At 31.4% G+C, this 18,074-nt stretch overlaps 1 protein-coding gene across 1 annotated transcript in view; it reads left to right on the top strand.

Annotated features, from left to right (window-relative positions):
* Positions 1–6,430: 6,430 nt before the first annotated feature.
* LOC124369053 (ras-related protein Rab-35) overlaps positions 6,431–18,074 on the top strand; it is a 56,669-nt gene continuing 45,025 nt past the window's right edge. Inside the window, exons 1-2 of the mRNA XM_046826754.1 lie at positions 6,431–6,856; positions 14,192–14,366. Of these exons, the coding sequence (XP_046682710.1) occupies positions 6,805–6,856; positions 14,192–14,366 (227 nt within the window). The 5' untranslated portion in view covers positions 6,431–6,804. The remainder of the gene's footprint in view (positions 6,857–14,191; positions 14,367–18,074) is intronic.

An 18,074-nucleotide genomic window follows, 5' to 3' on the forward strand; every position in this document is an offset into this window, starting at 1 on the left:
CAGTCCTAAATCGATTTTATCCTTCTTGAAAAGATGTGTAGTGTTACCAAATCACATATAAACATTTAAAGAAATCAGACAGCTATACTCTAACTAAAGTATTTGGCCTCGTGGTCCCTGATAAAAAAATGTTTAAAATGGCGCATAATTGCTATGTTTGTTCAATTCCGTGTATACTACTTTTTTATTTTTAGAATAGTTTATTCAGTGAAGACAAAACCCAATCTGACTTCTAATATATGATGGTTATCTTGTAATTGCCATTTGCACAAGAATCCACGATGGAGTAAGCCTAAAAACCCAAGTAAAATAAAACATAATTAAAACGGATGGAAAGTAATATGGATTATTTATCAGTAAGAATGGACTTTCCAGCTTATTTTATCACCGAAAGTCACGTCTGGTCGTATACAAATTCAAAAAACTTTACTATGCATTAATAAAAAAAATTGTAGCCTGTTTATTGGAATAGTTATCTATTGGAAGGCAAATTATATTCCTATGTTCTACTGTTACAGTGTTTAATCGAAACCAAGACTTCCCGTGCTATAATTATTTGGATTTTATCATTAGTACATAAAAAGAACGTCACCCTAAGGGTATGACGTATCTGTATTACGAGTGCCATCTAAATATTGCTCAACGTGTAAGATTAATGGCTTAGGAAAAAAATATTCCTGCCGGTTTAATCGGAAAAGGTAGATTTCACTGAAGGGAGATCGTAAAACTGAATACGCATTTCTGGTTTAGACGTTTAATTTGTACAACACTGATGGTACGATGACTACGAAGGCTGGCATGATACTCGCAACACTTCCAAATATTAAAAACTCTATCGTCTTGAAACCTTAGAAACAAAAAGTTTAGACACATAATACATTTGTGTATCAAAACGTAAAATTGATTTAATTACAACCAACCAAAGTATGTTTGTTAACATATTTACTTATAAAGATCTAATATTTACTTTGTATACTTCCAAAAAAGGTCTTATCTGTGTTTTAATCGAAAAAAAAACAAACGATATTTTGAACTCTCAGGTTATTCGCAACGTTGTTACGTGTTATATTCTGTAGTAAGATTGGTTTTAATGGTGGTACAATCCTTTGAATAATATACAGTACCATTTCGGGAGTAATGGTGGACACATGACTGCCACAATTTAAGCCATTTCAAACCGAAATTATACATTGTTTGGATAAGTTCTTTGGCTAGTTTTAACCAATTGAAAGATTCAGGATGGGGGTTATTTGCATTTGTAACAGATTTCGGTCTGGGATATTTTATAATATAAATTATAATTGAGACTCAATTTTTCAGCAATTTAAAGCTAGTGTTATTCATAATATTTTTTCCATAAAAGTGGTAGATAAAAAGTTTTAGAAGTATACAAGAAAATTCTATCTTTATAGCAATTCGAGATACAGCACATGTTAAATTTATCTTACTTCCAACTAAGGCAGAAGGGGAATTTGATCTCTTGTCGTAGTTTCAAAAATTGTATGATGGCAATTTCGTCATAAGAACTTTCCATATATGGATTAATCTGGTGAAATAATTCGTAGCTAGTTCTTAATCATCTTGAAACATACAAAGATTAAAATAAGCATATAAATTGTTTGTTTCAAACTGATTATTGGCTATGACCAATGGATGATTTGAACGGATGTCAGGACTTCAATGATTTTAACGTAATTTAAACTTAATACATTATAGAATGCATGTTCATAAAATTATATTATGTAGAGATTTTGTACAATGTGGATAGAAACCAATTTGAAACCATTTATTGCTTGAGAGACTTGTTATATCTAGAGAACTTATCCGAGTAATGAGTAAGTATTGTCTTAGTACCAATTTGAGTTTGAATTGGCTTTAAAGTATGACATTTCAAACCTATTTCCGCTATTTTAATGTATATATTCAACTCTGCGCCGTTTTAATTCTATTATTTACTAATACATACACAATATTGCACTTTAATATTACGTAGTTATAGTCAAGTTTTATTATAAATTACACACGGCAGCGGCAGCCCTTAAACTTTAAAATTACCGGCTATAATCACAATATGCGTAAATAATGGTTATATACAAGTTTTTATTAGTGTTAGATTTATTTTTAAAGTTGTAAACCCCAATTTTATTAACATCTTGCTATCTTAAATTGGTTTCTCAAACTTGAAGTTTTTGTTTACAAATGTTACATTTGTTCGTTCAAGCTCATAACATTAATATATAACAATACCAGTTCATATTTATTGGTACATAAATGCACATTTAAGAAGACTTGATGTATTGAGTGCTAAAATATTTATTACGAGAATGCATACAAAACATGAAATAGTACCCTGCTATTATATAAACTACCAGATCTACGGTTCGGGAGGATGGAAAGAGAGAGACGAGCAGGCGTGACAGATAACTAATTCCCGGTCTGTACTAAGAGTGGAGGGGGAATGGGCCAGCGGGCTGCGTTGTCGTAGGAACGGTAGAAAACAGGAAACGATGGTGCTCATGCGACCCAGAGCCAGGGTGTGCGATACTGACATGTATGCACAACCTTAAGGTCCTATTTTGATCATCATCATATTCAATAGTTTTTAACTACTCACAATTAAATAGTTCCGAGACATTTATGACTGTATATCAACTTATAGCTTTAAAATTTCTTTGTAATGTGATCTCTATATTATACAGTAATAATCACAAAGATTCAGTTACAAAACATTTATGTTTTAATATTTTTATTGCGATGACATAACTATTGGTGCGCCGCGACGTCCCAAATGATAACGGTGATGTTATGTATACAAGTGAGATATTTGTGGGTCATTTCCTAGTGTTGTGTCGTCAGACAACACTGATATCTACTTCGGCTTTGCATAACTTCGCTCAGATCCCGCTCGTAGCGATAGTATTTCGCTATCACTGATGCAGATATGAATTGCCCTGGATTATTGATCTAGGTAACTAAATACGACGCGACGGTACAAGGTAGAGCCACTGAAGCAAGTGTTGGTTAATAAAACTATTATGTTACTAAAATTTAAAGTACATGGATATTGACACATGTAAGTGTTGCTAGTAAGAAATTAAGTAAGTAAACTTGTATTTATTATGGTCTAACTCTTTGCATAATATAACTGCGCAATCCACAAAACATATGGGTTTCTTTCTTTACATCTCGAGCTACGAAATAAACGTAAACTTCTACAAATTGACACATGTGGTTTTTTTGGTAGATAGATCCATCAGAGTGTGTTCAGCACATGGCTATTCTTTGGAAGTCACACTAACCTGTCCAATTTATAACAGAGTTGTGTGACTAATCATACACCATTACAACACTGAAGGTAACAATAAATATATTGTTACGTATTACGTTGAGGAGTATATAATAATTCTTCCCATAACAGGATGAATGCACACATAACAAACAATGTAAATTGGAAAAATCACACAATACCGTAATATGCTTTGTTTGTTATCCTTAAACAGATTTACTGAATATCGTAAAAGTATAAATGTAAGCAAAAATATTACATGAATTCTAGTTTTCAATACAAATCAAATTAAAATAATTTATTCTCTAACAAAATTAACAAAAGATACATTAAACATTATTCGCTGTTTTAAAATAATATAATGAAATTCAATATTTGGTTCTATAAAACATATTGTGTAAAATATGCTTTCGCTCGTATTTTATTTTTTGAGAACTATTCCCACACGATGTACAAAAGCCTGTGAGTCTCCATAAAATAGTTTTAATTTAAAACGGAACAAAATTTTATTGTAGTGTAATAAAAAATAAGTAAAACAAAACAAAACCAAACCAAGTCTAAATAAATTTCCTTATAAAAAACGAATAAGGAGGGTAAAATGGGAACTTAATCCGATGAAATATGTTTTAGAAGGGGTTGACTGTAATATTTTGGTAATAAGTGATTTTGAATGAGACAAAATGTCAAACTACCAACTGTTGAAGATTCGGACAAGTCTTCGTGCAACTATTTGTTATTTTGTTACTGACATTTTCGGGACAAACGTACTCTATTCACTATTCCTTATAGAAGAGGATTGCTTTCTATATTTATTGCTATTAACTCCCTAACATGCTAAGACACCCACATCCCATCAGCACAACTGATCATTTCGGTATGTCCCTTCCTTTTATTTGGTCTAATAATTACTCCTTTTCTTAAAAATCAATCAAGGACGAAGTGATGTCCTTCTGTATGGATGACGTAGCGAACATTGACTAGACTTGTCTCTGGCAAAATAATGAAAATCCTGAGGCTAACTTCAATATGTTCTTTAAATAAATTTAACACCTTTTTGGCCCAATAATGGTAGTAAGACCAATTCCGATTTTTAATCATGGTATACTCCAGACCTTGCGCAACCGTGAAATTGTTTTGACCGTGAATAATAGGTACACAACTAGCAAATTTCATGATCTTAAATAAGATTTTATTATCTTTACTTAAGAGCTAGGAAGCAGTATCGCAATAAGGACTCTGAAGATAGACGATATATTAATGAATGAATATATCTTCTTTGTTATATAATAATGAACAAAGAAAATTATATGTGTAAGGGTACTAAAGTTTGTGAACACTAATGGTGGTCGACCCGGGAACCATCAGAGACGATGAATGCACCAGGGGGGAACGAAATAAGTACAAAGAAATGTTGATCTCTCATTGTGCCAGGGGAATGATGTTGCCACACGCAATGCGGGATGGAAGTGAAAGTACATGTATTACAGTACTCGAATAGATACGTGTCACGGTGGATTGAACCGGGGATTAAAATGATACAAGTAACTGAGTTGAGACTTACTTTCGGTGGTTAACAAACAAACCTCTTCCATCCACGGCAACGGTAGGACGTAGCGAAGACAACTGGACACTGCCTAATTCTTGACTGACTGATTACTCGTTGATGTCCGCTGCTCTCCTTCTCTCCTGCCACCACCGGGCACGGCTCAACCTTGAATGACCACTATTTATCACCGATGCTTGTTTACACCTTTTTTAATTTGCCACGTTATAAACTCCATCAGCCGTTTTACTTTGATTCGGGCGTCGAGTGGGATGGCAAGGGGGGTACAAGTGGCACTAGGATCCCTTTGCCTCCAAAGTACCTAACAAAAAAATACAACGGTGCTCCTAAGGTCACGGAAGAGGTTAGTTCTAGCAGTACAGCAAAATATAGGCGCTTCTAATCAATTGACTATTGGGTCACAACTATTGCATTCAATGATTGTGTATTCGTGATTGTTGTGAACGAGCATTTTGCTGTCTCGTTTTCTCTTATAGTTCCATTCCTAATTATTCTATACCAATGGTGTTTTTCGTTCCAATCAATTGTTCATGTCACTCAAAACGAAAGTTACGCTAGTGTATGTGCAAATTTGTATAGGCCAACTTCAGGACCAAACTACTTCAATCTGCGTGTGTGCAATCATAAGGAGCTTTGGAGACTTTGTGTAGCTTACGTAAAAAGGTATTAGAACTACATCTTCAAGAAGTCAAATCCCTTAAATATAAGCATACTTTAAATAACTGTATAATGTTAAATTAAGCTGTTTGTAATCTTGACAAGCAATCGAACTAAAAATAAAAAAAATAACTCTGTGTCCAATTATAAATAAATTGAGTAGATGATTATATTCTTTGGATATATTTATTTTACAATAACATCAATACACCACATTTAAAATACGAATAAAAAACGGTAACTACCTTAAAGTGAAGAAGAAACACATTCTTCAATACGGTATTTATTGTAAATTCGCCTAACCATAACAACAACAGTGCGAGCTGAATGGGCGTCATCCGTTTAATCAGAAAGTACTACAATATTCACAGAAGCTTATGAATTATCCCATATCTTAACATTTTATTTCAGCTCGGATTATCATTTTTCCACGATAGGTGACACATTAAGCTAGATATAACAATATTTATATTATACTTGGGTGCTATTCAGACAGTTTTTATTCAGACTTCATGGAGCCTGGGCGTCCAAATCGGACAATAACAGATTTCCTAGTTTACTTTCATAGTTATACGCTAACGTTTCAGTACACAAAATTCTATTTTAAGTCACATTTTCAAACTAAAATATATTAATTATCCAACTCTGAAAATACTTAAGTTATCATTATTTTGTCATCATTAAAAAAACATTCTGTTTGTTCATATCACCTTTTCATTTCTTTAATACCTTTAAAGTCTTGTTCAAATTGAAATCTGCTTATATTTATGATCTTGCCAATATTATTTTGAACCAGTTTTTCTTATACTATATTAAGAGTCTAAACCGGATCTATACCGGATCAGCTAGGAAAACCATAGACTGAACACTTTTTTCAACAGCGTTATGGTCGAACTGACAGAAGTTGTTCTCTAAGTCTGAATCAGTTGATCTATGTATTGAAGTGTGTAGAGAGGTAAAGTTAGCATGAGAAGTTGATGTTGCAGTTGCAGTAGTAAGCTGTTGAATCGTTATTGGATAATGTAGTGTTGATTATTTTTTATAATAATTTAATTGTTATTTAACTTTCTAATAATGTGATTCTATATTAGAATTGATTATGAAACGTAGTACTAGTTAAAATGACAGCTAGTGTAATTTTATGATAAATAGATATCTCTTAAAATTTGTTTCCGTGCTGTGAGAAAATGTCAAGATCTGGGATGATTCATAAGCTTCTGTGAATGTTATCAGTGTACATTTGTATTTTAAAAATTTTGGGTTATTTTGTGTATCGAATTTGCTGTGATAAATCAATATGGCAAGAGAATATGATCATCTATTCAAATTATTGATAATTGGAGACAGTGGTAAGTAACTTTTGGTTAATGGAGCCAAGGAATGTGAAGGACAGTTTCAGATAATTTCAATGTTTTTTCGTTTATTGTTTTTGAAACTCAATACTAATAAAAGCTAAATAATTCTTTTACCACTTATAATATGTAGTTTGAAGTAATCAAGCATATATACAGCTTTTTTTTCATCTAGATGTACCTAACCTAAAATGTAGAAGGTCAAATTGGTTTATGAACTGTGAATTATAATTGCTAGGCATAGTTTCTTTACAAATGAACATCTAATTTTCCTTGTAAACCTTAAATTAAAGATACATTTTCAGATTTGGAATCATACAGTCAAGATACTACAATTTAATTAAATTTGGTATGAAATTGTGGAAACCCTTTACTATATAATTTTGTTTAGTAACTAATGTTACATATGTTTTATGGAATTATTTATTTTATCAAGATAAAATTACTTAATTTTGTAACTTCCGAAAACTCCCTGAGACCTCTTAGCTAGAGAGCTGTGTCCATACCATTAGGCTATGGACTAGATTTGTATTTTGCTTGTAATTGTCAGTAAAATTCCTATTATAATATAAAAACCCATTTTTCAAATAGTATCATATAGCTTGTATACATTAAAGAACTGTTTATTAAACCTATTTTTATTATTATGGCATAGTATGGAACAATTAATTGATATTGCACAAGGGTCTATTTAGTTGTATTTAACCTACAGCTTTAATAGCAGTCATAATAAAGAAAGCAAGAAGAGGAAATTTAGATGTACAGTTAGATTGTTATAAAACATATGGAATAGGCTGTTATTTTGAATTTGTAGGTCATCCAGTTGCAGTCAGCTGTTTGTTATTCAGCATTGGGCCTAAGCCTGTAGTTAGAGTTTAGAAGAATCCTGACTAGAATTTATATTCATAAAAATGATTCAATGCAAGATATATTATTTGTATCCTTTGCAATCTTTTATTTATTATTGAATTGTAAGTTTGCTACACATTATTTTGATGCCAAATCTTATTGTTGGGAATAGGGAGGTGAACAGCTTAACTGAATAAATAAGCCTATTTTCCTAATACAAGAAACATTATTTACACAATATTCCTATCTCATCAGGTTTGACTCCATATACATTATATGTTTCATGATATTATATTTATTTGTAATTTTTTAGTGTATAGATATGTAGCATATGGGATTCATGGTAGCTAAAACTCTCATTATTAGTAAGCACATTAGCAATACTGTACTTTGTCTGTTTGAAACTTTTACTGTACACCTCATGTAATACACAAGGATTCCCAAATAACATTAAAATCTGATCTGTTAAATTAGATTTACTCATATACCACCAACATCCAATGTAAATTTAATAGTTAGAGATATCAGACATGATAATAGTTGACCGCTACACTACCTCTTATTGGAGTATAAGCTGTTAATGTAATATATTATTTTAGTACTGTAATTCTTTCATTACCTTTACACTACCGGGTTCAGTAGGAGACTTAAACATTACCAGCGTCAAGTCCAGTAAGTGGACTAGGGGGTGGGGAGGTTAATATAAATACAATTGTTTTATAACCCTGAGGACACTTTAAGGATCAGTAGTAGACATTTAATTATAAACACTGATACACCACACCATCTAACAGGACTCCGGGAGATTATAGCTAATCAATTATTGTTTTTTATGAGGTCCGATAGATGATGTGTTTAAATCAATATTGTAATACCGTGTCATGTAACTAGGCTCTGAGAACCCAACAATTCACCCTCCTTCTGGCCATCAGCTAGGATGGAGTTGAGTGAAATGTTTCATTCAACATTGGCCATCAAGTAGAATTGAGCTGAAGTGTTTTTTATATTTAACTACATATTAAAACATCTATTCAAATATTCATTCCTGTAATTTTGTTACCTCTGTATGTTCTTAATCAATTACACTATCAAAATCAAGTACACTTACAAATCAAAAAAATGTTACTGATAAAGAAATATTTATTGCCTTTAAGCATTTATGACAATGCAATGGACAGCATAATTTTTCTATAAATACAATGGCCTACTGGTATCACAGTTATAACATCATTTAAAATAAGTTATAATTTAAACTTTAATAAAATTAGGAAATAAGTATTGCTACAGTTCTTATTTAAAAACGGTAAATATGGTGTCAGCAGCAATTTGTTATACAAATGTAACATACCTTAACCATGATATACAACATAAATTAAAATGTAAATAAATAGCAAAATAGCAATCAAAAATAAATAAATAACACTTAAATTATTGCCAACATTAGCAATAATTCTGAGTACTTTCTTTTGTCAAGTGAAAGCAGTTTTAGCACCATTACTGTTTCCCCAAACTGTATACCGTACAATACAACTGTATACCGTGGGAATGGAAAAAGGCATAATATGCTGTGATTCACATTTCATTGCTGATTCTATATTATAATTTCCTAATCAGGCGTGTAAGTCTTGCTAATTTTGTACATATGAGACTTACATGAACATCCCAATTTAGATGAATATCCATGCATATTCCAAATACTTTTAACAGATTTTATATACATATTATCTAGAGTACAATTTCCGGTAATTCTAAGCAATATATGGGTCAACCTCGATTTTTCTCATATTACAATATAATGTTCCAATAGTCAATTAGAAAAGGAAATGAGTAGAATTTCTTGCCGGAAAGCAGTTATAGGGAGCAGGCAACTGCCAGACGGTCATATATTGCTTAGAGTTACCTATTAGTGATCAGGGGCACTGACGTGATCTGGGCTTCAAATTTGGAACAACTCGAGTTAATTTTTTTTCTAAAAGAGCAAGCAGCGCGAAGCGCTGCGCAGCGGGCAGGCATCGTGCGTGATCCTTTTTTTTATTAAAAATTTCTGATAAATTGTTATTACATATTACAATATAATGTAGGTAATGTATGTAAAACAGTTTTAAACACATAATTACATGCTGGAAAGCAAAGTAAACCAATATAATCCGCCCAATACAAAATCTCCGTAAAAATCTGGTAAAGGAATCTGTGTCATTCCTTTGGCCTGAATCAATTCAGTATATACGAAGATCACGCACGATGCTTGCCCGCTGCGCAGCGCTTCGCGCTGCTTGCTCTTTTAGAAAAAAATTAACTCGAGTAGTTCCAAATTTGAAGCCCAGATCACGTCAGTGCCCCTGATCACTAATAGGTAATTCTCGCGGTTGCCTGCTCCCTATAACTGCTTTCCAGCAAGAAATTCTAGTCATTTCCTTTTCTAATTGACTATTGGAACATTATATTGTAATATGAGTTGCCTGCTCCCTATAACTGCTTTCCGGCAAGAAATTCTAGTCATTTCCTTTTCTAATTGACTATTGGAACATTATATTGTAATATGAGAAAAATCGAGGTTGACCCATATATTGCTTAGAATTAATTAAGCGGATAAATTCTGGGTTATATGCTATCAAAAGACTTTCTTATTTATGCAGTTTTGTCAGTACTAAAAATGGTTTTTCATGCACATATTCAATCCCACATTGCATATGGGATAGGAGTGTATGGAGGAACCACAAACCAAAACCTAAATAAAATTCTAATTTTGCAAAAAAAAGCACTACGAATAATGTTGAAAATGAAGAAGGATGAGTCAGTGAAAAATAATTTCACTGAACTAAATATTTTAACAGTGCATAGCCTTTATATTTTAGAATGTGTGTTATGTATGTTAGGACCTATCAATCTAAATTTAAAATTCATTGTGAAACCCATACTTACAATACTAGGAACAAGAAGGAATTAGTAATACCACGACACAATTTAGAATTTTATAAAAAAAAAACTTCTTATGCAGGAATAAAATTTTTTAAGTCAATTCCAAAAACAATAACAAGAGTTGAAGATATTAAGAAATTTAAATCAATGTTAAAAGATTATTTAATTAGAAAAGCATTTTATTCATTTGAAGAATTTTATTCAACAACATGATCTACTATAATCATCCAATTATGTAACTTAGTTGTAGTGACACTATTTATTGTACCCATGTACATAATTTAAATAAATAAAGATATTTTGACTTTGACTTTGACTACCCAATTTCCATCAAGAATAATAAAAATTAAATTTTCTGCTTTACTGTTATTCACTACCTATATGTTTACTTTAAAACATTTAATAGCTTCTGATATGGCCTGATTTTGTTCCGAAATCAAATTTTCCACATTTTTATTGTTATTTAAAATGGTTGTATCATCTGCATGAATACAGACCTAAGTTTACAATCAAGAGATATTAATTTAGAATAATTTATTGCTACAACAAACAAGAATGGTCTGTGTATTAACTCTTGTGGTACCCGTAGTAACCAAATTGGTCAGAACAAAGAAGGTTATTAATAACATAAAAACTATACATTTGTTTTTTGATACATAACTTGAATATTTTACTAAGAATTGGAACTAACGAGATTGGTCTATAGCTTGAGGAGTTAGACCTATCTCCTGTTTTAACAATTGGCACCATTTTTTAAGCTTCAGGAAATTTTCCTTGTTCTAGCATCTTATTAAATAAATATGTAACTGGCTCTAATATTACATCTATGATGTATTTCATTATTTTATTGGAAAACCCATAGTAATCCTCACTTTTAGGAGTACTCAGACTAGATCAGTGAATTAGAGACCTTTAAAATGAGGTAAGGCTCGACCTACCTTTACATTTAAAAATCTTTCAAAAATGAACCCAATCCTTCTAAGGTGCCTTTTTGTGGTATTTTGGGTGTTGGAAATTTTTTTCTGAATTCTTTGGGGGTCGAAATACAGGGGTTTTTGTTAAGATAAAGAAGGTAGTTTTCTCAGTTAAGCCGCTATATATCGCGGATGGTTGGTCTGCCTTACTCTTTATTTAAGTGATAAAAGAGTGAGGAATGAGTTCATAGATTCGTGTAAGCGTCTATTTGTGGACTGCAGTTTTTTCTAATAGATAAGCAGTTCCCTGAGACACCATTAGTATCTGGGTGGATACATTGCTCATTTAAGTACATTCACTGGTCAGGATTCTTCTTGGCAGTTATGGCTTTGCCTATCATTTGAGCTAAGCACTTCTTTCCCTCAAATTAAAATGAAAGCTCTCTGCTTTACTGGACATCAATAGTGTGACATTGGAGTGCTTGCCACCAAGTTCTTCAAGTCACTGATTTGTCTTTCCAACTTCTTCATTGACACAGGACCAACTAGCCAAAACGTGATGGTATGAGAAGTCTACTAAAATAATATTTGTACGTGTAGCTTTGTCCCAGTTTTCAGAAATAAGAGTCAAACCTTCATTTGCATCTTTTTTCCACATCATTTGTATTATATACCACCACCAAGTAATCATATTTATGTACAGTAATTTTACCTCTTCTACATTTTCATAATTTAAAATTTGTGTTGTACGCCCCCTAGCCTGACAAAACCCATTATTTCATGGACTTTATATATTCGTTGTGCTGAAAGAAAACTACACTCACAATATAGACTAAAATATTATGAAATTACAAGTATTTAATGATGTTATATAAAATGATAACAAAACTAAGAACTAAAAAATAATATACATTTTAAAGTAAATTATAGCACAGCTAATGTTACTGGAACAAAGAGATCCACATGAGGGATCAAATGCTCTGGGTAAGGACAGTTATCTGCTAGCACATGTGTAGCATCGACTGCATCCACCCACCATGCATACATCCCAGAAATTTTGTTATATTGATTTGACTGTAGTTAATATATGAGCTAGTCACTTACTGCTTTATAATCCTTACACTTTCAGGTCTGATATAGTTGACACGTCAGGATAAACACTGCATGCAAAACCATATCTTGTGACTGAACTGGTCATTGTATTATAGCCAATCATTTCATGGCATAAAATACAATACAATACACTAATTATAATGTGGACAACTGAGCTTGATTGAAACTTAAATTAAAATATAACTAAAATATTGTATATTATAACATGTATAACTGTGTCTAAATATAATAAATATGTAATATAGTACATTAACTTGAGTATTTTCTGTACTATCATATCAATTTTTCTTAAAACATCCAATTTGCAGTTCTAAGTTGTACGCAATGTATTGAATTTTCTGCTCAATTAGTTATATAGGTTACGTATGTGAATCAAGAATTTTATAGTCGAGTAGTTATATATGTTATGTATGTATTTTTATAGGTACCATGTTATATATCTTGTCTATAGATTTACAAACTTCTACACAGTCAGTTAGGTAATTCTAAGCAATATATGGGTCAACCTCGATTTTTCTCATATTACAATATAATGTTCCAATAGTCAATTAGAAAAGGAAATGACTAGAATTTCTTGCCGGAAAGCAGTTATAGGGAGCAGGCAACTCATATTACAATATAATGTTCCAATAGTCAATTAGAAAAGGAAATGACTAGAATTTCTTGCTGGAAAGCAGTTGTAGGGAGCAGGCAACCGCGAGAATTACCTATTAGTGATCAGGGGCACTGACGTGATCTGGGCTTCAAATTTGGAACTACTCGAGTTAATTTTTTTTCTAAAAGAGCAAGCAGCGCGAAGCGCTGCGCAGCGGGCAAGCATCGTGCGTGATCTTCGTATATACTGAATTGATTCAGGCCAAAGGAATGACACAGATTCCTTTACCAGATTTTTACGGAGATTTTGTATTGGGCGGATTATATTGGTTTACTTTGCTTTCCAGCATGTAATTATGTGTTTAAAATTGTTTTACATACATTACCTACATTATATTGTAATATGTAATAACAATTTATCAGAAATTTTTAATAAAAAAAAGGATCACGCACGATGCCTGCCCGCTGCGCAGCGCTTCGCGCTGCTTGCTCTTTTAGAAAAAAAATTAACTCGAGTAGTTCCAAATTTGAAGCCCAGATCACGTCAGTGCCCCTGATCACTAATAGGTAACTCTAAGCAATATATGACCGTCTGGCGGTTGCCTGCTCCCTATAACTGCTTTCCGGCAAGAAATTCTAGTCATTTCCTTTTCTAATTGACTATTGGAACATTATATTGTAATATGAGAAAAATCGAGGTTGACCCATATATTGCTTAGAATTACCGTCAGTTATACTTTTTCAACTAAGCAATCTTTGGAAAAATCTTTTTTAAATGATAAGAATAAGTTAAATATTATTTTCAGCACTTAGTTACTGATCATTGTTTTAAAGTGAAGAGAAATTTGAGAATTGTTATTTTAATGTTTCCAACATTAATAGTTAATATCCTTATGTTAGCGTTCATTTATTCATTAATTTGTTATTTTGTTTTATTTTTTAGACGTTGGCAAAAGTTCACTTCTAGTAAGATTTGCAGACAATACTTTCTCTGGCAATTATATAACAACCATAGGAGTGGATTTTAAAATCCGCACAGTGGAGGTCGATGGAGAAAAGGTGAAACTGCAGATATGGGATACGGCAGGCCAGGAGAGATTTAGAACAATCACATCTACGTAAGTAAAGTCTTATTCTATAGTGTTACTTTATTTAACCTTTCATTATTTTATTGATTATGTTCATTGGCAGTCACTGGTGGTAAAAAATCATTTCTACTCTGGGTACTGTATTTAATCTTTGGTATTGTTACTTTCATTTTCTCAGTAGGTGTATAGTTATTACATGTGCACATTTTTATTTGCAAATTATCATTCTTTTACTACAGTTCTTGAATTGACTTTAAAAAAGATTTTAATCCTTTGAGTGCCAGCCACCTGATTCCACGGCCTTTCTGAAAAGTTTCATTACCCTAATAAATTATAATAATAGAATAGGATATATAATTGTTAACACTTAATCAATTATTTTTGACATTTATATGTGTAATAAAGTAGCCATAAAAAGTATACAAAAGCAATGCTAAGATGTATACGGTAATTAACAATTTTATTAATTTATTTATGGTCAATTCAAATTAGTTATGGTTTCAAGTTATCATGTTATTGAATAAAAAGGGAGCTGTTAGAGCTGTCTCTTGAGCTTTTTATTTAGGTGTGTGTCTGTTGGATTATCAGTATGCAGATATTTATCATATTTGCCTCTATGTACAATAATTTCTCTTCAGATTAGGCTGTACATTGTTCTGGTAGAGCAAAGTGTACTACTTTTTGGGTGTTATATTGGCTTATGCAATTACCTCCGATAAAATTCTTCCCATCTACATATGTTATAGCTTCATGGATGTAAACAAACACAGTATTAATAGAAAATTCTACCGAGACTGTTTTATATCTGTCCATCGACTAAAATTTTGTCTATATAAATTGTTTCTAAAAAATTGCACTGGATGCCATATACCAGAATTTCATAATGAAGATGAGCCTCAAAGACGACATAGTGAATTGTAGTTAAAGTACTGACGTCAGATATTAATTTCACTCTGTGTATGAAGTCGTGAGCTCAATTCCTCTGAGGCATGTATCAACGTAATGGCTAATTAATTTGCTACTTCCACTGCGTCAATTTTGGACATTTTTTTTTCCAGTATGTGTCTTGTCAACCACTTCCTGTCTGTCTTGTAATTGCTAAACCACCTTAGACAGGTTCCTGAGATTCCAAAATTTTCAATTTATTTATTAGATGTTTGTGGTCAATAAAATAAAATAAAAATAATTACGCTCAATTTAAGCAACACTGTCATTATATGTGTTGGGAAGAAAAAGTCTATTCTCAGAATTTCCTTTAGTTTCACCTCACCACGATTCAGCATTAAACAGTTAATATTTGTGCCTTCAATCAATATTATAGGGCAGTACCATGTAGTCATTCTAGAAACTCTTTTAGATTACCCTTATGTCTGTAGATGCCTACCAAATAGGTTTTGGTATTGTATAATGGTTGCATAGAAGTTTCAAACAAGTCCTGTGTGGACTTTTCAGATAACTCCACATTCAATTGTTTGGTTGAAATGGGATTTATTGTATTTAAACCAATAGTGGGACTATTTTGTAAGCAAGTATATGGTAGCTTACCTTAGCAACAGTTGCAAAATTTGTTTTTGTAGAATTACCATAACATATTTTGGGTTGAAAGTCCCATCGTCATTTAACATTTAATAAAACAGACAGATTTTGTAAATTATACATAGACATGACAAATAATTTACGGTATACATAGATAGTTGGCCTACTGCACACAATCTAGAGTACATTTGGCTTTGATAGATGTGTTTCTTATTTTTGTTTGGACATAATTGTAAACTGTCAGTTAAAACACTTGAATTCATAGAATGATCAGTTGCTCAGTAATGAGGTATAGACCAATATAACATATGGTCAAGCTAAAGTACTACTAAAGCGTTTAATTTGCTGGTTATTGTTGTATCTACTTTAAATTTTGTAGTTTATGTTTATTTAAAGTATAATGGACTTTTGTTGTTTGTAGTATTTAAATTGATATTTTAATAACTATTGAAAATTATGGGAATTGTTAAAATGTGAGTTATTATATCATTTGAAACAGTATAAAATATTTAAATTAAGCTTTGTTTTAGTTAGACTTGTATTTATGTAAAGAAGATTGTGTTATTTTATATACATTGTCATCAGATATAAAGCAGTTTTTAGTATTTTCTTGATCTGGTGTTTGTTTACATTTTAAGAGGATATATTTGTTTGTTGGATATCTAGATTTGAATGTTAAAAAAATCATTAATTGCAAAGGACAGGAATAAAAATTATGTACATACCGTTGTATATTTTATGTTAATTATCTGTACGGAACAATTTTTTTTATATTTATGGAAACCAACAAACAATGATGGTTTGTAGTTTGGATTGATTGAAAGAAGTTATCTTGGTTGCATTTCATTATAACATTCAGTTACTGCAAGCATGACTGTTTTATTACATAATTTAGGTGCTGTGACTATCTTATCTCTGTTACTACAAGAAATATCAAGGATATCTTATCTTTGTTATTTCTTCTACAAGGAATATCAAAAATATTTCTGTATTCATGGCACCTGAACATCTTTAGTGGATGAACTAACAAAATCTCTAGTGGGTAACACACACTGTCCTGTTTCTATTTTTCAAAACTGTATTTAAGTATTCATTAACACCACTCCAAGAAGAGAGTAAAAGATAGCTAAATGAATATTTTATTTAATCTATCTTTATCATAATTGTGACAATATTTTATTTTTGTCTTCATTTACTTCACTAACTATTTTGCAGATGTTTTTCAGCAACTTTTTAAATGCACACATGACTGGCCAGTACAGAACTGTTAAATTGTGTGCTTAATTGTTTTATAAATAGTATTACATTAATTATTAAATTTAATTTAGGTTATACATATATATTAGTAAATACGGAGAACTCACTTCAGTAACATTTAAATTCCATAATTAATAATGGTTTGGTATTAATAAAACTAGAAAAATAGTCCCACTTTGGTATACACTTAGACAAATAAACCTTAAAAGAGACTAAAGTAATCATAGGAGTAGTTTTCAATGTTACGTTGTATAACTATTATTTTGTGACACAGTTTATAAATTAGTACATATATGCACTATTTTACAGACATATTTTGTTTAAATGTGGATTTTTTTATTTTAACAATTACATACACATAGCTACTGTTCTTAAAGATATATAGGCTACAGAAATGTTAAGTGAGATGAATGATTGGAAGCCATAATTGTCCAAATTACATAGAATAGGTCTAGCATTGACTTTTAATTTGTTTATTGTTTTCATTTGATCAAGTGTTGGATATGCAAATGGTAATAAAATGACTAGTTCTATATACATTTATACAAAATACCAACCAGTTAATCAATTTCTTTATTGATATTATTATTGAAAACAACATTCCATACAGAGCAGCGGCTATAAAAACAATATTCTCAATCTCACACTAAAACTATAGATAAAGTATCTACAGCTTTATGTATTCTCAAAACAAGAACAAGTTAAACAACAGACAAGAAGTGTTGTGAAGATTAGTTTCCAAGCAAGTGTTTGAAACTAGTGAAATAAAATGTAATGTTTTAGATTTTAGTCTTTTTCACAAAGTGTTATTTCATCTCCATTGTAATTTTGTTTTCCAATTCGAATTGCCAGCATGACCACTCATAAGATGTAATTCTATGACCATTTAAACCTTTTTGCTGTGTTTACATCCTGAACAGTTTTTTATAGATTTTATTTTTATAT

Source organism: Homalodisca vitripennis, chromosome X (genome assembly GCF_021130785.1).
Source record: "Homalodisca vitripennis isolate AUS2020 chromosome X, UT_GWSS_2.1, whole genome shotgun sequence".
NCBI lineage: Eukaryota > Metazoa > Arthropoda > Insecta > Hemiptera > Cicadellidae > Homalodisca > Homalodisca vitripennis.